At 55.8% G+C, this 20,261-nt stretch overlaps 1 protein-coding gene across 3 annotated transcripts in view; it reads left to right on the top strand.

Annotated features, from left to right (window-relative positions):
• Positions 1-20,075, top strand: part of SPNS2 (sphingolipid transporter 2) — a 37,409-nt gene extending 17,334 nt beyond the window's left edge. Inside the window, exons 3-13 of one of the 3 annotated variants that reach the window (XR_004904790.1) lie at positions 8,522-8,658; positions 12,452-12,603; positions 12,835-12,901; positions 14,154-14,296; positions 14,611-14,763; positions 14,891-15,080; positions 15,405-15,470; positions 17,311-17,409; positions 17,494-17,657; positions 18,029-18,189; positions 18,691-18,794. Coding sequence is in view for 2 of the 3 variants with exons in the window: in XM_036033236.1 (XP_035889129.1) it covers positions 8,522-8,658; positions 12,452-12,603; positions 12,835-12,901; positions 14,154-14,296; positions 14,611-14,763; positions 14,891-15,080; positions 15,405-15,470; positions 17,311-17,409; positions 17,494-17,657; positions 17,998-18,189; positions 18,691-19,177 (1,850 nt within the window). In the remaining variant the exon portion in view is untranslated. Of the gene's footprint in view, positions 1-8,521; positions 8,659-12,451; positions 12,604-12,834; positions 12,902-14,153; positions 14,297-14,610; positions 14,764-14,890; positions 15,081-15,404; positions 15,471-17,310; positions 17,410-17,493; positions 17,658-17,997; positions 18,190-18,690 lie in introns of all 3 variants that reach the window. The other 2 variants (XM_036033236.1, XM_028534704.2) reach the window with 2 other exon arrangements.
• The last annotated feature ends 186 nt before the right edge of the window (positions 20,076-20,261 follow it).

Genomic DNA, 20,261 nt, shown 5'->3' with positions numbered 1-20,261 from the left:
TCTCTGTTCTGAGGACTGGGCAGTGGAGTTTTGGGGTCTAGTATGGCCCGCGTGACTTGGTTTCCACTCAGAGCCCAGGGCAAGCGCCCTGATTTCAGTCTGTGCCCCCAGGCCAGTGGCAGTGTTCCCAGCTGTGAAAGAGCATCTCATCCCGGCTCTGCCTCTGTGCGGAGAGCCTAACCCAGCCCTGCTCTGTGCAGTTCCGGGACTCCCACTGCCTTTCCCGGCAGACCTGTTGTTTCCAGGACACCGGCAGGGGCAAATCCAACGGTGCCTCAGGAAAGCCTTAATGGTCCGGACCTTGCCTGGGGCGCAGAGGACAGTTCCCGCGGGAGACAAACTCATTCAAAGTGGATAGAGCAAGCAAGGAAGCTCGCCTTTGTGGGAGGGAGTCCGCTGGCCCAGAATATGGGAAAACCGCCTCCGAAGAACGGCAGAACTCCCGAGGGCCTCCCGCTGCGGTATACTGAATCGTCGAAGCACCACAGGACAGAGCAGAACGTACAGGACAGGAGCAGTGCCTTAGTTTAAAACGAACAGGGAGATGTCCAAAAGACCTAAATTTTAAATTCTTCTAGCGAAAAATATATGTACTAAAATGAAAAAGTATAAAAAAATTAAAGTTGTGAACAGGTAGACTATGCCCAGCTGAGGAAAAGAGGGCACGTTACCCGTCTGAGGGGATCAGCAAAACAGCTCAGGGGGAGGGGAGGGAGAAGGAAGGCTGTGGTCCTGCCTGGCTCTGGGGGTGGCGGTGGCAGCGGTCCATCAGCCCCAGCTGGAGCGTGGGGAGAATGGGAGGAGAGGAGGCTGGATAGTGGTAGAAAGCATCTGGATTTTGTCCTGGGGCAGTGGGGAACCCGAGAGTGTATCAGAGTGGGGCAGGTCCCTGTAAGGTGTGTGCATCAGGACTCGCTCTGGGGCCCAGGGTGAGAATAGCAGGAAGGCAGTTCAGGGCTGGGGAGCATGGGGTCATGGGGAAGTGCCAGGGTCTGGGGTGCAGTGGGGGTAGTGGGGGCTGAAGAAGAGCTAGGTCAGACTGAAACCAGACAGCGCTTCTGCTTCAGGGCTGAGTCTCCTTCTGTCCTTGCTCCCCTCCCCACGTCTGCCAACTTAGTAACATCCTCTGTTTGGGTTCTGAAGACAAGGCTGGACAGCCCTTGTGGCAATCCCGCAGGGCCCCCCTGAGGCCTGAGGGGCCAACCTGAGGCTTACATCCTGAGCAGGCTTTAAAGGAGCAGTGGTTCCTGCAGGGAGCCTGGACGTGGTAGCTTTTGGGCTTCGATGGGGCCAGGCTGGCCTGGGCTGCCGTCCTCCACATCCAGTGGGCAGGGAGGGTACTCAGGTGGAGCCTGACCCGTGCCCACCGTGGGCCTGCCCACAGGATGTGGAGGCTGACAGATCAATTCCAAATAACACAGGTTAGCCGGATCTGGGCTTTGTAAAAATAGTCCTGGTTCAGTCCAGGCCACGGTAGGGGCTGGATGTGGGCTCCAAGGCCACAGTGTAGGGGCCCGGGGCTCCCCCAGCTCAGACCTCACCCACTCCTCTTCCAAGACCCCTTCTGGGGTCAAATAGGACCACGTGTGCACAGAGGGTGACCCAGCAGCTTCTTGGTGGGGGTCCTGCCAGTGCAGAGTCCTCAGTGAGGGCTACTCTGAGCTCCTGGATGCTGGTCCCGCTGTGGGCCCACAGGGGAAAGGGCCTTCAGCCAGTGGCCTGAGCCCTTGGACTGACATGAGAGGCCGACAGCCCTGACGGATGTTGTCTAAGCCGTCTTCCTGGTGACTCTCGTCAGCCCTGGGAGGAGGGGGCACAGCCCACCTCACTAGAGAGGAGTGAAGCTCAGCCCAGGTTCTCCTGCAGAGCCAAAGGCCCGACTTCTCCGCCCTGCCATCCGGGCTCTGCCCCGCCCCCACCCCACCCCCTGGCTCCCTGCCGGCCACTCCATTGTCCCAGACCTGTGGGCTCAGCACATGTGAGCTGAGCGAGGGCTTCCCCACACCCAGGCCACAGGATGTCCTCACTCGGGAGCTGCTGGGAAAGCCACCCCAGGGACAGCAGAGGTGGGGCCGCCAGGCTGCCCAGAAAGCTCTCCTCAGACAAACAAAGCCTGTGCAGTGGGGGGTGGGGGCACAGGGAAGCTTCTAGCCCTGCTGGTCTTTATTTTCAGCAGAGCTGCCTGCTGGCCAGACTGGCCTCTGTGCCCCTGTCTGGGGCGGGTTCACATGTCCCTGCCTTTGTGCTGTTCCTTCTGCTAGCAACACTTTCCTCCTGCCCCTCCTGTGAGGGTGTTCAGCCCCCTCCACGGGCCTGTGACATCCCTGAAGGCCAGGAGAGTCCTCTCTTGCGTGCCCCACACAGAGCAGAGGGGAGGGATACAGAGAAGGTTGTATCTCCCACTTCACAGCTGAGGCCAGTAGTAGGCCTATGGGGGAACTTGCCCAAGATGATATGGTGACCCCCCTGACCCTGACCCTGGGCTCCCTTGTCCCCAAGGAAGGCATGGAGAGACAAGGGAGTCCAGGGTCAGGAGGGTCACCATATCATCTTGGGCAAGTTCCCCTAACTATCAGTGGCCTCAGCTGTAAAATGGGACAGACACGGGGACGCTCAGGGTGGAGCCTGGTGACCCCCAGCGGGCTGGATCTAGGGGTGCGGACAGGGTGTGCCTGCTCTGGGAGGAGCCCACCTGCAGCCCAGGATGCCCCTGACCACCTAGAACAGCAGGCAGAGAGCCGGGCTAAGAAGCAGGGGCTGCCTCCCTGCTTCGCTGCGGGCAGGCAGGTGGGCATGAACCAGGAGGGTTGGGGTCTGGCCAAGGCGGGCTCACCTCCCTCAGCCCCTCTCCACCCACCCTGTGGGGGCTTTTCCAGCACATCTGGCACATGCTGTGGCTCTCTGCTGCCCTCTAACTGAACGCCAAGCCTGGCCCTAGCGTTTAGGGCCCAACCTCCCTCCACAGCCTCATCTCCTGCTGCTCCCTGCACAGCTTCCTCACGCTGCAGCCCGAACTCCTCTCTTGCTGTCCCCAGCACACCCTGTACTTTCTCTGACCTTGGGAACATCAGGGGAGACCATCCCCTTCCGGGCTGGCAGTCTGTAGTGTGATTTAGAGCAAGGCCTCTGGGGTCGGACAAATTGGGGTTTAAATTCTGGCTCAGCCACACACTGGTGGTGTGACGTCACTGCTTTCAGCCCCTGTTGTCCCCTCTGTAAGATGAAGATAACAGAGAGACTCAGATGAGGTCACCTGTGTGTGCTTATGGCCAGGCCACGTCCTTGGCCCCTGCCTGTAATAAATATTCTGAACATGATAACCGAGGTTATTATTAACAATAAGCGTTGTGCTCCTTAACCAGTACACAGTATTGCTTATGAGATTGTAATTTATATTTTAGTATATATATTCTTGATTTAAAATTTTTTTACTTATTGATTTTTAGAGAGACAGGAAGGGAGAGGGCGAGCGGAAGTGCCGACTTGCTGTGCCATATGTATGGATGGATTGCATTTTGCTGATCGATTCATCTGTTGATAGACATTTAGATTGTTTCCTCCTTTTGGCAGTTGTGGATGATGGTGCTATGAATATGGGTACGCAAATAACTAGCTGAGTCCTTTTTTCTTTCTTTAAAACACTTTTAAATTGATTTTAGAGAGAGAGGAAGGAGGAGAGAGAGACAGAGAAAAACATCGATTTGTTGTCCCACTCATTTAGCACCCACTGGTGGAATCTTCTTGTATGTGCCCTGACTAGGGATCGAACCTGTAACCTTGGTGTATTGGGCGAGGCTCTAACTATCTGGCTAGGGCTACTCTTGATTTTAATTACTATCATCATGGTAGATTCCTATGCATCTTTCAATGCCCAGCTCTGAAATCACCACCTCCATGAAGCCTCCCTTCACGATACGGGTAGGAATTGGCCTTCCTTGCTGGTTCCTTGGCATTTTAGCCCTTTAAGCTGGTGCAAGTTCCCCTGTGCCACTCAGACTCTTTTTGTTCCCTCCCCACTGAGCACCGGCAAACACAGAGGGAGCAATTCTCCCTCCTCCCCCTGACACGTGTAAGTCCTAATGAGACCGAAATCTCTTTCCTGCCTGATCTCAGGCAGGTCCTGGGAGGCCAGCCCAGCAGGAAAAATTCTTTTTCTAGATATGAGGAAATGATTTCTGCCTTGATTAATCTACACAAGGGCCCAGTGTTGACTGAGACTGACCCACCCTGGGCAGGGTGTGGCACTAAGTACCTTACACGCTCTTTCATCCACTGCTAAGAACAACTGGAGAGCTGCTATTTTTATCTTCATTCTACAGATGGGGAAGTTGGCTTGCTGGGAATGGCTCAGACCAGTCAATTGTTAGATTTTCAGGAATTATGTGAGCTGGTTTATTAAAAGCGAAATCATGTAAATGTAGGGTTGAAAACAAAGGTAATAAATACAATCCATCACTCCCTAATTATTTTACTAGGTTTCACTCAGCTGTGGTCCTAAGGTTACGCACTTCTATTATATCTGTCTGGTAGGAATACTGCGCACACAGCGCTGTGTGGGGCAGTGACACCGCACTGGCGGTTTGAAATCAGCCCGGGCCAGAGTATTCACATGGTGAAAACAGGCAAACACTGTACGTCCAGAGCACCAGTGGTCCCGCGTTGCTCAGTGCACTGCTGACAGGTGCAGAGAGGCCCTGACCGCTCAGGGTCACCCAGCTGGGAAGGAGCAGAGCTGAATTCGAGCCCAGGCAGCGTGTTGCGAGTGACCACGTTTGTGCACCTCTCTGCTGATTCTGCCCAAGGCCCCAGTTGCACACCCACCCACACTCACTGTTGTCCCTGAGATAAAGGAGACGGTCACGCTCTTCCAGTCCACCCTCTGTCTCCTAGTGCACCTCCTGCCCTCCTGCCTCCCTGGGGACTCAGGTCTGCCCCAGAGCAGCCCAGTCCATGTGCACATTCAGCCTGGCAGTCAGAGGCCACCCACTGGCCACCTTGTCTGCCCACTTCCAGCCTTTGTCTGACCATCTGCCCATCAGCTGTGGGGCTGCCTTGCAGGGGGAGGAGACGGGGCTGCCTTGCCTGTGACCCAGGCCTGCCCTTGCTTGCTGCCCTCTTTATCCCACCTGGGACCTCCGAGGCTCCTCCCACCACTGGCAGTGACATCCCCTCGGAGTCCCCTGAGGCTTCCCTTGTGCTGCAAGAACAAAATCAGGTCAGGTCATTCCTCTGCTCAGCATCCCCCACTGTCTTCCTTTCTCACCTGCAGAAGCCAGAGCATCACAATGGGCCACGAGGCCTACCCAATCTGGCCTCCCGCCCTCTGGCCTCTGTGCCTTTCCTCTAATATGCTAAGCACACTCCTGCCCCAGGACCTTTGTACTTGTTATTCTTGCCCCAGTATTTACATGATTTGTTTCCTCACCTCCTCTAGGTCTTTGCTGAAATGTCCCTTTCTCTGACCCTTCTATTTAAGATTATAGTATCTGTTTTCCACATTTCCTGTCTCCTGTTTCTGCCCTTTGCCCTCCTCAGCACTTGTCGCTGTCTGGCACACTATAGTTTTTATTTGATGGTCTGTTCCTCCTCGGTAGGATGAAAGCACCAAGAGGACAGGAATTTTTTTAAATTATATTTTATTGATTATGCTATTACTGTTGTCCTGATTTTTCCTTCTTTGTCCCCCCTCCACCCAGTACCCCCCACTCCTTCAGGCAATCCCCCCACGGTTCATGTCCATGGGTCATGACTCTAAGTGACTTTTCATCCCCATGGCTATTCTGTAACTACCTGTTTGTACTTCTTAATCCCCTCACCTCTTCACCCATTCTCCCCCTCCCCCTTCCCATCTGGCAACCATCAAAATACTCTCTGTATCCATGATTCTGTCTCTGTTCTTCTTGTTTGCTTAGTTTGTTTTTTAGATTCAGTTGTTGATAGGTTTGTATTCATTGCCATTTTATTGCTCATAGTTTTGATCTTTTTCTTAAAAAAGTCCCTTTAACATTTCATATAATAATGGTTTGTTGATGATGAACTCCTTTAGTTTTTCCTCGTCTGGGAAGCTCTTTATCTGCCCTTTGATTCTAAAGGATCGCTTTGCTGGGTAGAGTAATCTTGTCTGTAGGTCTCTGCTTTTCATGACTTTGAGTATTCTTTGCCAATCCCTTCTGGCCTGCAAAGTTTCTTTTGAGAAATCAGCGGACAGTCTTATGGGAAGTCCCTTGTAGGTAACTAACTTCTTTTCTCTTACTGCTCTTAAGATTCTCTCTTTATCTTTAACCTTTGGCATTTTAATTATGATGTGTCTTGGAGTGGGCCTCTTTGCATCCATCTTGTTTGGGACTCTCTGTGCTTCCTGAACTTGCATGTCTATTTCCTTCACCAAATCAGGGAAGTTTTCTTTCATTATTTTTTCAAACAAAATTTCAAATTTGTTATTCTCTCTCTTCTCCTTCTGGCACCCTTATGGTGCAAATGTTGGACCTCTTGAAGTTGTCCCAGAGGTTGCTTATACTATCCTCATTTTTTGGATTCTTTTTTCTTCTTCTTGTTCTCATTGGTTGTTTTTTTTTCTTCCTTCTGTTCCAAGACAATGATTTGGTTCTCGGCTTCATCCACTCTACTGTTGTTTCCCTGTAAATGTCCTTTATTTCAACTAGTGTACCCTTCGTTTCTGACTGGATCTTTTTTATGCTGTTGAGGTCCTCACTAAGTTCCCTGAGTATCCTTATAACCAGTGCTTTGAACTCTGCATCTGACAGATTGCTTATCTCCCTTCCATTTAGCTCTTTCTCTGGAGTTTTGATCTATTCTTTCATTTGGGCCGTATTTCTTTGTCTCCTCATTTTGGCAGCCTCCCTGTGTTTGCTTCTATGTATTAGGTAGAGCTGCTTTGACTCTATCTTGGTAGAGTGGTCTAATGTAGTAGGTGTCCTGTAGGGTCCAGTGGCACAGCCTCCCCTATCACCCAAGCTGGGTACTTGAGGTACACCCTTTGTGTGGGCTGAGTACCCCCTCCTCTTGTAGTTGAGCCTTGGTTGCTGTTCGCAGGTCAATGGGAGGAATTTACCCAAGCCAGTTACATGCAGAGACTGTCTGTGACCACTGTCCACTAACCTCCACCCTCCATAGAGGGTCAACTGTGCAGGGGCAGGGTGGTGGTGCTCCCAGGTCTATAGCTCTCCACTGCATACACAGGCTCTGGGGTTTCTGGGTGGTGCAGGCCAAGGTTAGCCTCTGCCTGTGTTTTGCCCAGGACTGCCCTTCCTGAGCTATAAAGCAGTCTGAGATGGCTACTGTGTGTGCTGGGCTTGGAGATTCCCTGGTGAAGCGAAGCTGTGAATCTAGGCTGGCTGCTGCTAGTGCTGGGCCTGGGGCTCATTGAGGTCAGCTATTGCTTGTTTGAGAGGATTTAAGAAGTTGTGCAGCAGGACCCAAGACCAGCCATTCTTATGGAAAAGCTGCTTGGGTGGGCCCTTAAGTCAGGAGGGGTGGAGTTGCTGGCGATCTTCAAGGCGGGTCAAACCATATTAGCCAGGTTGATGGAGTCTCAGATGTGGGGCCAGTTTGCTGGCCCCATTTGGATAGATGTGGCTTCTTTAACTCTAGTTGTCAGACTTCTGTTCAACTCGATTTCTGACAGTTCTAAGTGATGGTTGTTGTATATTTTAGTTATAATTTTGATGTGGTTATGTGAAGAGGCAAGCAATGTCTGCCTATGTTGCCATCTTGATCAGAAGCCAGGAATTTTTGTCTGTTTTTTTGAATGAATGGATGGGTGGATGGAGGGAGGGAGGGATAGATGTATGGATGGGTGGATGAATGAATGGATGGATGAATAAATGAGTGCATGAATGAAGAAAGGAGGGAACAAATGAACAAAATGTTTCTAAATGTCAAGAAAGCCTTTGAGGTGCTGGGAAGGAGGGTGGCAGTGTGATCTGCCAGGTATGAGACCTGGAGATCCAGGCCCAGCTCTGCCCTGATTTGCTCTGTGACCTTGGGTAGCTCCCTTCCCCTCCCTTCCCCAAGTCTAACGAGGAAAGCAGTGAGGCCAAGTATAAGGAACACTGGCTCTGGAGTCAGACAGGCAAAGCTCAAATCCCCTCTGGGCCATTTCACTGCTGGTGGGGCCTTGGGCCATCACTTCTGCCTGAGCTTGTCTCCCCATCTTCGAGGTGGGACAGGGATGGGATGGGGTAGGAGGATGTATGAGATGCTTTGCGCTGAGCCCCTACAGCTGGACCAATGGGGGGCCTGCGTGAAAGAGGATGGCATCATGGGAGCATCACCTGGCCCCAGCCTGTCTGCCCTGGGCCCAGGCCTGGTGGAGGCTGCGTCCTCATTATCATGGACATTTATCATTTACATTTGCTTCCTCAGTGGGGTGGCTTCCTCCGTCCCTTGCAGGCCAAGCTTTGTCTCCTGGGCTCTCGGCCTCAAACTTGGGTGGTGTGGGCAGGTGGGCTCAGCCACAGGGACTCTGCACCACCCCTCACACTCTCCTCCACTTGCACAGTGTTCATCTGCAGCTTCATGGTGGCCGCCCCCGTCTTTGGCTACCTGGGTGACCGCTTCAACAGGAAGGTGATCCTCAGCTGCGGCATTTTCTTCTGGTCAGCAGTCACGTTCTCCAGCTCCTTCATCTCCCAGCAGGTGAGGCCTGTGCAGACTCCCTGGCCGGCAGCCCAGTGTCCCATCTGTTCCTCCAGTGGGTAGCCAGTCAGATTGACCAGCCCCTTTGCTTGAACCCCAGATCATTACTACCTTCCAAAGATAGTGGGATGAGGGGGTCTTTGGGGACTTTTATAAACTGGTCCTGCAAAAATAGAGCCTTCTCCACACTGGCCTGAACTGAGGGACCTGCACCCCAGGGTGGACCCAACTCTTTCTAAGCTGCCTCTGATGTGGAGAGGATGCAAGGAGCAGGGCAACTAGTTGGGCCTCAGGGTCAGGACCCTCTGGTTCTAGTCCTGGCTTTACCATCATCTTGTTGTGTGACTGCAGGGAAGCCACTCCCCCTGTCTGGGCCTCCCATAGTTCACTCTTCATTTGACTGCCCGCTAACTATGGGGGGCAAAGTCCTAGGAAAGCAAACATCCCTTCAACATAAGGAAGATGTTTCTTACTTGCTTCCACAGTTCTGGGTTTGCTTATCCCAACTTTGTTGCCCGCTCAGCCCTGTGATCTGGAGAAATTTACTTAACCTTTAAAATGGAGATAAGCCTTCTCAATGTAAAGATTTATTGTGAGAAATAACTGAGCTAATGAATATCCAGGCCCTGGAACATGGCAGGCGTTCAGCAAATCACTATTACTATTCTGTCTTCCAAAAAGGGGATATGTTGCTTTGAGAGGTAACGAGTTTCCCATCACTAGGGATGTTCAAGCAGAGGAAGGACAATCGCATGATGGTTAGTGTAGAGGGAGATAGAGGAAGAAGGGGAAAATACCAGGATCTGTCCTCAAGGAGTTTTCAGCCTGGGGGATGAAAGAGGAGACCCTGGCTCTGTCCTTGGGAGCACCCAGGCTGGGGATGGGAAGATTTGACAGGAGTCCTCAATGCAGAGAGAGCAGTCTTTTAAAATCCATGGGTCAAGGAAGGCTTCCTGGAGGAGGTAGCGTTTGACCTGGGTAAGCAGGACAGGAAGATTAGATGAAGAGAGCATGGGCAGAGAGTGCAAACTCATGGGTGCAGAAATGGTGGAGTGTGTTGAGAAATCGAGGACAGCGGTTTGGCTGGAAAGGAAGGCAGGGACCCAGTCACGGAGAGCCTCAAAGGGAAGATTGCAGGGCCAGGGCTTCCTCCTGAGGGCAGCGCTGAAACCCGGGAGAGTGTGAAGAAGGGAAAAGCTGACTCAGGTTTACGCTGACTGAGAGGAGGTTGGAGGCGAGTGCAGAGAGAATCCGCAGGTTTGGGGTTTCAGCATTGCTTCATGGGGCAGCTTCCGAGGAGTGTCAGGCTCGGGGAAGTTCTAAAGCCTGGAGCGTCAGCCCGACACCCACAGTAAAATATGGGGCCTGGACAGCAAGCCTCTAGGGCCCCTCTAGACCTTGTCCTGCCCTTGGCCAGACCCCTGGTCTCCTGACCCCTGGTGCTTCTTCTGGGATTGACCAGTGAGTCCAGGACTGTGATGCCAGTGCTGGGTCCCTCTGTGTGCGTAGGCGGGAGGGAGGGGTAGGGAGAGAAGACGAGCAGAGGCAGAGAGAAATACAGACAGATCACCCCAATTGATCTATAAATTCATTGCAACCACAATCCGAGTCCCACAGGAGTTTTTGGTGGACCTTGGCAATCTGATTCTGAAGTTAATTTGGCAGAGAAAATGCCTGGGAACAGCCAAGAACATTGTGAAAACTAAGAGTGAAAGGGGACTTGCCCCATCAGTTCTTCCAATATGGCCGTTCTAGCTAACACAGCAGAGGCACAGATCAGTGAGACAGGCTCCCTCCCAGGGAACTGAGTGTGGGATGAGAGCTGCATCTCACACGGTTTTGGGAGAATCGACTATCCATCTGGAGGGAAAATAAAGTTGAGTCTGTATTTCAAACCACATGTCAAAATAAATTTCAAAGAGGTCAAAATAAAGTAAAAAGCAAACAATAAAAACCTAGAACTATAGAGCAATAAGAAGAAGACTAATAACACAGTAGAAAAATGGGCAAAGGATAGTGACAGGCAGTTCCAGGAGAAGATACCCCATGGGCAATGAAAGAAGGAAGAGACAGTACTGTCTGGACGAATCAGGAAATGCAAATTAAAACAATGCGATACCATTTCACACCCATCAGATTGGCAACAATTAAAAAGGCTGGCAATACCAGGTGTTATTAAAGCTGCTGGGAGGAGTGTAAATTGATACTCTCAGAGAGCAAAACTGGCAGGAATTTGCAAAATTCTAGTTGTGCACATCCTATGGCCCCAGCCTTCTTCTACTTTCCAGTTAGATGCCCAAGACAGAAACTCCGACTGGTGGACACAAGGTTGCATGTAAGAGTATTTGTCGCAGTCTTGAAATAGAATAGAGGGAAACGGCTGGCCGAGAGGAGCATGGCTGAGGGAGGCCCAGATAAAATGGGGTGTCTTCACCTAATGAGACTCTTGACCACAAAAGAATGAACTAGATATAATTAAAAGATAAGAAGGGGAGGAAAAGTAAGTTGTGGGACAAGATGCATGGACTTGTTCCTTTGTGGTCAGTACGTGGATGTGCAGAAACAAATGCACAAGCTAGTGGGTCCCTTGTCAGAGAGGTCTGATCTGCCTGCTCTTGTACCAAGGAGAATGGCTGAGGACCCCCCTCCCAGTCCCTTGCTCTCTCCCTAAAATATAACAAACATAAAGTATTAGAGAATAGTTTAATCATTTTGTGATGGAATAGGTCCTCCTGAACGAGATGGGAAATCCAGAAGCCATTAAGGGAAAATTAACAGAATGGACGCCCTCAAATTAAACAACATAAATACAAAGTGGAAAGAAAGATGATGGAAAATATTTGTGACATACGTAATAAAGGATCAATAGCCATGATATATAAAAAGCTATTAGCAATCAAGGCAAGAAAGACATTCTAACAGAAAAATAGGCAAAGGCTGTAGGCAGGTGATCCCCAGGAAAAGGAGCAGGGGCCAGGGCCTAGGGAGAGACTCAGAGACGGAGAGAGTGAACGAGCTACAGAAACGAGAAGCACCGAGGTGGCTGAACAGGGCCAGGGAAGAGCTGGGAAGAGGGAGAGAGGGAAGCAGAGAGCCCAGAGGAAGGCTGGATGTGGGCGATGCTGGCTGGATGGGTGGTCGGGGTGTGGCTGGGGAAAGATGACCAGGCTGGGTTCTCAGGCTCTGGGCAGCTGGGGGGACAGAGGGGATGGGTCCACATCAAAGGCATAGTACCACTGGCAGCTGGCACGACCCCACCCTTCCCAGTTCAGTGGGGCTTTGCTCTTTGATGTGTGTGTGTGGCGGGGAGGGGTGCCGAGCCACCGCGCTGCCCCTTGCACTCTTCACTCACACTTGATCCTCAGTGCTGTCAGGGTCAGCCCAGCTGCCCTGCCTGGGGTGGGACACAGAGTGGGGGTGACTCGAGGCTCCCAAGGTGGGGCCAGAACTCAGGGAGGAAGTCCCCCATCTGGAGTGGGGTGTGAAGGCACAGCCTCATGTCCTCCATGCTCACGAGGACTGAGGTGCCTGTCTGGACCGGACCTACAGCTCTCTACTTGGTGAAGTCAAGTCCCATTCCAGCACTCCAGGCCCAGGCAGACCTGCTCTATGGAGGGTGAAGCTGAGGCCCACAGTGGCCTGGCCATGTAGTTGTTGCTGAGGCAGGGGTTGGGCTCCATCCTCTCCTCTAGATCCTGGGCCCTGCCGGGGGGGTGGAGCAAAGTGGGGACCAAGGATGAGCGGGCGGAGGAGGAGGACAGTCCCCCCAGCATTCTCTGCCCCTCTCCCACAGCACTTCTGGCTGCTGGTCCTGTCCCGGGGGCTGGTGGGCATCGGTGAGGCCAGCTACTCCACCATCGCGCCCACCATCATTGGCGACCTCTTCACCAAGAACACACGCACGCTCATGTTGTCTGTCTTCTACTTCGCCATCCCGCTGGGCAGGTGAGGATCTGGGCAAGGTCCGCTTGAACTTCTGACTGCCCCCTATCCCTGAGGCTCGGCCCTCTGTGGCCTGAACAGAGGTGGTCAGCCTTGGAGAAATGCTGGATCTGCTCCCCCACCGGCTGGCTGGGTAGTTGGGGCAGGTGGGCGGGTGTCCTGCCTCATAGGCAGTGAACACCCCCTGCCCGCCACCGCTACCTGTCCTCGAGACTGTGCCTGTCTTCTCTGCAGCGGCCTGGGCTACATCACCGGCTCCAGCGTGAAGCAGGCAGCCGGAGACTGGCACTGGGCCTTGCGGGTAAGGATGCCCCCAGACCAGTTTAGCCCAGGGTCACCCAGAGATTCAGGGGCAGAACCCAGGCTAGGATGCAGGCCTTGGCCTCCAGGTTCCCCATATCATGGGCCTACACTCTTCTAGATTAGTCCACATTGTGGTGTCGGGGGCCCAAGTGTGAGCAGTGCCCAACAGCCCCCCCCCCCCCCAGGGGTCCCTGGCTGAGAGCACGAATTCTCCCACCGTATCAGGAAATTCCAGGTCCACGATGGCACTTCCTGCTTTGAGCCCTGGCACTGTGCTGGGGTGAGGCTGAGACAAGACCTCTGTGGCGGGGGGCAGGGGGCCTCCCCAGGTCTGCAGCGACTTCCTGTCCCTGGTGAGGATTCAGGGCAAGTATGCCAAGGCCTTGACCAGTGCAATCAGAGGAAACAGAGATCCCCAGTCTCACAGAGGAGAGGAAGCTTAAGACAAAGTGTTTTTTCCTCAAAAGCAGGAAGGAAGCAGCCTCCGTGGAATTTCTTAATGGGGGTGGGAGTAAATGGAGAGGAACACCCCAGCCCATTGGCTCCCAGGCCTGGTGGGGTGGGAACAGGTTTCCCTGTCTCATCAGCGGGTGAAGGAACTGACATCTTGGAGTCCAGGCTGCCAGGATGTCCTCCTGTCTGGAGAGAGGCCTGGGGCCTGGCGGTTCTGTCCCTGCCACTGGGCAGGACACAGGAAGCACCCAAAGGAGCCCTGAGCCTCTTCTGAGGATCTGCCTTAGGAAACTTTCCCAGACCCAGGGGCTTGGGCAGGGCTGGTATCTGGTTCCCTGTCCACAGGAACTCTCTCCCCTCCCACTCACCATTCCATATGTCTGTCCAATATCTATCTGTCTTCCTTTCCATTCACTCACCATCCATCCATCCATCCATCCATCCATCCATCCATCCATCCTTCCATCCTTCCATCTACCTGTCCATCTCTCGGTCCATCTATTCAGCCATCTGTCTTCCCTACTCCATCCATCTGACTGCCCATCCCTCCCTTCAGTCTTCCTCCCCTCATGCCCCTGCTGTGGACACTGCAGCTGGAGCCCCTGAGCCCTTTTAGCTGAGTTCATTCCCAGTGGCTTTGCTCAGCAGTCCAGTCAGGAAGGCTGGGCAGATATGAGCCCAGAGGAGGAACCCAGAGTCCAGGGAAGGTGTGATTTGCCTGCACTCCCCACCTGGTGCAGCAGAGACAAAGCTGACTTGGCTCTGGTGTCCTGATTTGGTGCTCCATGCCCCATCAGGTGTCCCCCATCGTGGGCATGATCACAGGAACACTCATCCTCGTCCTGGTCCCGGCCACTAAGAGAGGCCATGCCGACCAGCTCGGGGGGCAGCTCAAGGCACGGACCTCGTGGCTCCGAGACATGAAGGCCCTGATCCGCAAGTGAGTGCTGCTGGGAGGGGACTGGTGGGAGGGGTGGGGTGCCAAGATGGGAAGGCACCCTTTGCAGGGCAGTCCACCCAGCACCCCCACTCCCAGACCCCCTGCTGTCTCCGCTGCCAACAGTGCTGGGAACAACATCTTGGCCACTAGTGTTTATTATTCTGCAGCCATAGCTCTCCCGCCCAGAACCTGTAAGGGAAGACATTAGAGGCCTTCTGACCCTGGGGAAGCAGTCAGAGAGGAAAGGCTGCTGCCCTGGCCAGCTGCAGGGGGCCTGGCCTCACTCAGTGTCGCTGCCCCGACCTCTTCCCCAGCCGCAGCTACGTCTTCTCCTCCCTGGCCACGTCGGCTGTGTCCTTCGCCACAGGGGCCCTTGGCATGTGGATCCCGCTCTACCTGTACCGTGCCCAGGTCGTGCAGAAGACGGCAGAGACATGCAGCAGCCCGCCCTGTGGGGCCAAGGACAGGTAGGGCAGGGCCGGGCAAGGGTGGTGGGCAGCAGGGTGGCAGGGGACAATGGGCAGAAGTGCCAGCCCTCTGTCCCAGCATTGTTCTTCCTGTCAGCCCACACCCCACCGTCCTTTGTCCCCACAGCCTCATCTTTGGGGCCATCACCTGCTTTACGGGCTTCCTGGGTGTGGTGACGGGGGCAGGAGCCACGCGCTGGTGCCGCCTTCGGACCCAGCGAGCTGACCCGCTAGTGTGTGCCGTGGGCATGCTGGGCTCTGCCATCTTCATCTGCCTCATCTTTGTGGCCGCCAAAAGCAGCATTGTGGGGGCCTATGTGAGTGCAGTGGGGGGATGCAGGGTGGTGGGGGGCGTGGCCCGGCAGGAGATGCAGTCTGACATATGGGGCCCTCCATCCCCATGGGAAGGCTCCTATCTGCCTGCCCTGCTCCGTCTAGGCCCTGCCAGGGTTCTGGTGCCCTTTGGGCTGTGGGCCTGGTTCGATAAGCCACAAATTCTTCATGAGCCTGACTGCCAGGAGATGCAGGCCCCAGGGGGAAGGGTGGGAGGCTTCTCTGCCAGCAGGCAGGGGGCAGGGAGCAACCTGAGGCTGCTGGTGGGTGAGTGTCTCCTGACGGCTGTTCTGGTCTCTCCTGGGCAGATCTGCATCTTTGTCGGGGAGACGCTGCTGTTTTCTAACTGGGCCATCACTGCAGACATCCTCATGGTGAGGCAGGCTGAGATCGCCTCCACTGACCAGGCCTCTAGACCTCTCAGGGCAGTTGGGCAGGGCAAAGGAAGGGAAGAGCTGGCAGGACTTGGTGGTGGGGTTGGGGGCGGCAGGCTGGGAAGCTGAGCCAGGAGAAGAGGAGGGGATCAGGGCTGTTGGGGTCTGCATGGGGCAGGGCCTGAAATCAGAGGGCTGAGCAGGAGTGGGTGTGGAGACTGGGTGTGGTGTGGGGGAGTCTGTAGGCTCAGGTTTGTGGCCGGGAGGCTGGCAGTGCCAGGCTGGCACGGAGGGGGTGCTGCCCGCCAGCGTTCCTCCCCCAGGGTCTGCACTGCCATCCACCCAGCTCAGCCTGGGGCCCAGGCACGTCTGCCCGAATGCCTGCGGCTGTGGCTGGTGGACAGAGGCCGTCTTCACGGGGCCAACAATGGGCTCCAGAGCAGCCGGCCAGGGACAAAGGGCTGTCTGAGCTCGGCAGGGGTTTGTGTCCCTGGGTGGGTGCGGTGCAGCCTGGGAGGAGCTGGGAGGGGGCTGCGGACCTGGCGACTTTCAGCAGTCTGGAGGGTGGTGAGGGTTGGGGGTGGCACCAGGTCCTGTCCTCTGGGTCCTGCCAAGTCAGTGTCAGGAGAAGACTGGGAGGAGGGAGTGCAGGGACCAGCAGGGTTGGGGTGGGAGTGGGGTGGGGACAGGGCCTGGGAGCTGCTGAGATGGCCCTGGAGGCAGCAGGCTGAAGGGCTCCTCATGGGCCACCCTCAGGACACTCAGGTTTGGGGCCACAATATGGGGTAGCCCAGGAGATCAGAGTTCACTGGGCACTGGGGCCCCGGCCCGCTGTGCCCCTCCAGGAAGGCTTGCCCTGCCTCACCAGAGTGTCCCTGCCTAGCCGCTTCACCTGGGATGGTCACTCTCTTGCCCACACCAGTCCATGGGCTGGAGAAGGCGCAGGTGGGGAGGGGGAGGTCTGATTCAGCTCTGTGTCTCAACATGGAGCCAGGTAGGGGGGTGGGGGGGGCGGTTGGGAGGGGGTCACTGCACGTGCCTGGAGTGAAGGAGTAGGAATCTGTTTGGATTAAGTGCCCTCGGTGCTAGACAGAACCCCCATTCCTGCCTCTGCCCCAGTGGCAGCCCCAGCTGCTGACAGGGTTTGGGTCCCAGGGAAATCGTGTCCCACTTTATTAAGTGTCTCAGCCGTGTGACTATTGCTGGAAATGGGGCCACACCATCCCATTGGATCTAGGTCTCCTTTCCGCCCCCTGTGATGGGTTGCCGGTGGGGCAGGGGGGGCAGGCTACTCTCACAGGCTGTCTGATGGCTGGCACTCTAACTGGTTGAGACATCTAGAGCTTGGGGGCAAGGGCCTCTGGGCGGCCCACTGTGAGTGCTGCTGCTGGCCCCGCCCAGCTTTGGAGATGTGCCCCCTGTGGTTAGGGCCTGCTGGGTCTGAGAGGGGTTCCTGGAGCCCAGCGGCTCCTAGCATTTGGTCCCAGGGCTGCCCATGGCTAAAAGTGGAGGCTCTCCAGACATGTCCTACTGCCCACTCCCCTGTAGGTCAATCTCACAGAGGGGACCAAGATGAATCTTTAACTGGTGGGGAGGTGAGGGCCAAAGGCTGAGAGGTCAGGGCTCTGGGCCCAGGGCTGCCTGACTGCATGTAATCTGTGTCCCTCTGGGCCACAGTTGGCTCTCCTCCAGGTGCCCAGTGCAGAATCTAAAGCAGCCTGGTCTCATGGGCAGAAGGGATCTGACAATATGAGGGCTTCCCAAGTATCCTGACCCCAGGGATGAGGCCAGGTGGGTGGCCCTGACTCCTCTGGCCTCTGACCTGCCACCTCTTCCATAGTGCGTGGTCATCCCCACGAGACGGGCCACTGCCATGGCCCTGCAGAGCTTCACCTCTCACCTGCTGGGGGATGCTGGCAGCCCCTACCTCATCGGCTTTGTGAGTTCCCGGGGCAGGGTGGCCATGGTGGGTGACGGGCTTCAGGTGGCGGGCCTGCCCTGACACCCCCCACAATCCTCGCAGATCTCCGACCTGATCCGCCAAAGCACCAAGGACTCCCCGCTCTGGGAGTTCTTGAGCCTGGGCTACGCCCTCATGCTCTGCCCCTTCGTCGTGGTCCTGGGCGGCATGTTCTTCCTAGCCACTGCTCTCTTCTTCCTCAGTGACCGTGCCAAGGCCGAGCAGCAGTGAGTGGGGTAGGGTGGGCCTGTCACCTGCGCTGCCACAACCCTGTCTGGTGGTGCGAGGGGAATGCGGGCGGGTCACCTGGCCCCTGGGGTGTTGGTCCAGCTCCCAAGCCTCCCTGACCTTGTCATGTGGCTTGCAGCTCACAGGCCTCTGCCCCTCCCGGAGCGGGCTTGGGAGCTGGGGGAGCTCACGGTGAACGGGGGTGTTCCTGGTGGTTCTAGGCTTGGGTTTCTCTGGAGAGATGGTGTGCAGAGCTGGGACCCCTCTTCTGTTCCTCTCATTTTCTGACTTCTTTCTCCTCTCTTCTTTACTCTTCTCTCTTTCCTCTCCCCACCCCTGGGCTCTCCCACCTCCCCCTGGGGCTGACGAGGTCCCTGCCCAGCACGTCCGGTCAACCGGCCCCCGTGATGCGATGTGCCAGAGCAGTGCCCGGGCTCAGCCCCCGCTGATCCGCCGCCTTGACCCCTGCCCGTCTCTCCCCCAGGGCGAACGAGCTGGCAATGCCACCCACATCCATGAAGGTCTGAGGCGGTGAGTGCAGGCCAGTGTGGGGGTGGCGTAGGTGGGGGGGGGGTTGGGGGGAACCCTGGTGGGAGGGGAAGGCAGGGTTAGGGGAGAGGAAGCACTTAGGCAGCCCTTCCCCCTGAAACATTGCCCAAGTTGGCTGGAGGACCTGTGGGCGGGGTGCAGGCTCCCTCTTCCAGTAAACCAGACCCCCTCCTTCCCCAGAAGAGCTGGGGGCATGGGTCAGGGCCACAGCTAGCCAGGACTCCCTGCTGTCCTGGATGCCATCATCCCGGTTTCCTAGAGGTACCAGGGCCCGACTCCTACCTTGACCTTCCTTTGGGAGGGGCACTTCCCAGCAGTGTGAGACCCGAGGTCACCACCGCACAGCCAGGCCCCAGGAGACCCACACGCCACCAGAGCCAGAGAAAGGCATTTCTCCAAACAGCAAGGAAAATGAAGGAAGGAAGCTCTAAATGACTCCTCCCAAAGCCCCACCTCTGACCTCTGACCTCCCCCTCCTTCTAGGTGCCTCTGGAACTATGAAGAACGTTCCCTCCCACCTAGTCTGGGAGGTGTCCTTCAGCATCCCAGCCCTAGCCCTGCGGGGCTGTCTAGCTTCCCACGTGACCCACGGCTGGACACCCACCATCTCTGGTCTGGGACTGCTGGGTGGCCATGGCTCCAAGAGGAAGCTGTGTCCTCAGCTAACCTGGAGGGCAGTGTGTGCTGGGACCACACAGTTGGACAGACCCCCAGCCCTGGGTTAGGGCTGCAGGGCCCCTGGGACCCGAGGTGGCGGCAGCCCCCACTGGGTATGTGGAGAGAGTCTGGCCTGCCATCAGCTTATGTGACCCTGGGCAAGGCCCTGCATTCTCCAGACCGTGGGGCCAGGGAGCTGGACTTGCCCACGTGGCTGGCTGGGCATGGCACTCTCAGCAGCTTTGAAGACCCAGAAGCTCCTGGACTGCACCCAAGGGTGGCCCAGGCCTCAGGGTGTCACTTCAGGCTCTGAGGCTCCCTGGTGTGTGGGACCATAGCCTTTCAGCTGGGCCTCTGACCTCAGAGACCATGGACAGACTCAATCTGGCACCGGCACTGAGAACTCCCTAGCCTGGCTGGTCACTCGTCTCTGCTCCTTTGGGCTGGCTCCAGGGTGGGGAACCATCCCAGTGGGGAGCTGGCATCACCAGGGGTGAAGGCCCTGGTGGCTGCTACTTACCACCTGTGCCCCCAGACCTGAGATCTTGGGGCTGCCTGCCTGGGAGACAGGGCTCTGACAGCCAGAGAAAGCAGCCACCACTGAGCTCCTGATCCAAGGAAGAGCTGGTGCAGGCTGAGGCCTGAGAGGCTGACATCCCAGAGCCAGCGCCACCTGAGCATCGGCACTGTCGCTCACACAGCCCACAAACACCTGTGGGGTGCAGCTGCTGAACTTCACACCAGACCTTGGCGCCCAGTGGGCAGCGTATCGCGTCCCCTCTGCTCCACACCCCCTCCCTGCACATTTGCTGGAATTGAGGTGGTTCTGGTCTGGGGGCCCCCTGCAGCCAGGGGGAGACCCTAAGTGCCAGCTCTCTCTGCCCTGTAGTTAGCAGCTGGTGTGGCTTCAGTGGTGTAAGCTACTGGAATACCCACTCCCCACCGGGCTCTGGGGCACCCTGGAGGGGGCCTACCAATGGGGTGTGATCCCCGAAGACCAGCCTGGCCTCCACCCTCACCCCAGCCTCCACTGGGGCCCCAGCAATGTTTTCTTGTTGTACAAGAACCAGGTCCAAGTGTTGCCTCCTCTTCCTTCCGGAAGCCAAACTGCTCCTTTATTTTTTAGAGCTGCTGATTGTGAATCTCAGAGTCTTAAGAGAGAAGCCAAATATATTCCTCTTGTAAATGAAGAAATAAACCTATTTAAATCACGCCCTGGGGGCTCCTGCAGGAAAGTAGCCTTGGGGGGTGGTGCACAAGGAGTGGTCACATCTGGGCTCAGCCAGCTCGGTGATTGGCACTGCACTGGTGGCATCTACCTGTGCTAACTGCCTGAACACCAGAACCCTGGCCCACGAGGCTGGGAGACGAGGTCCCAGCCCTAACAATTCAGACGT

The sequence above is a fragment of the Phyllostomus discolor genome, chromosome 8 (assembly GCF_004126475.2).
Source record: "Phyllostomus discolor isolate MPI-MPIP mPhyDis1 chromosome 8, mPhyDis1.pri.v3, whole genome shotgun sequence".
Classification (NCBI taxonomy): Eukaryota; Metazoa; Chordata; class Mammalia; order Chiroptera; family Phyllostomidae; genus Phyllostomus; species Phyllostomus discolor.
The sequence above is the reverse complement of the archived record's forward strand: the minus strand, read 5'-3'. Positions and strand labels throughout refer to the sequence as shown.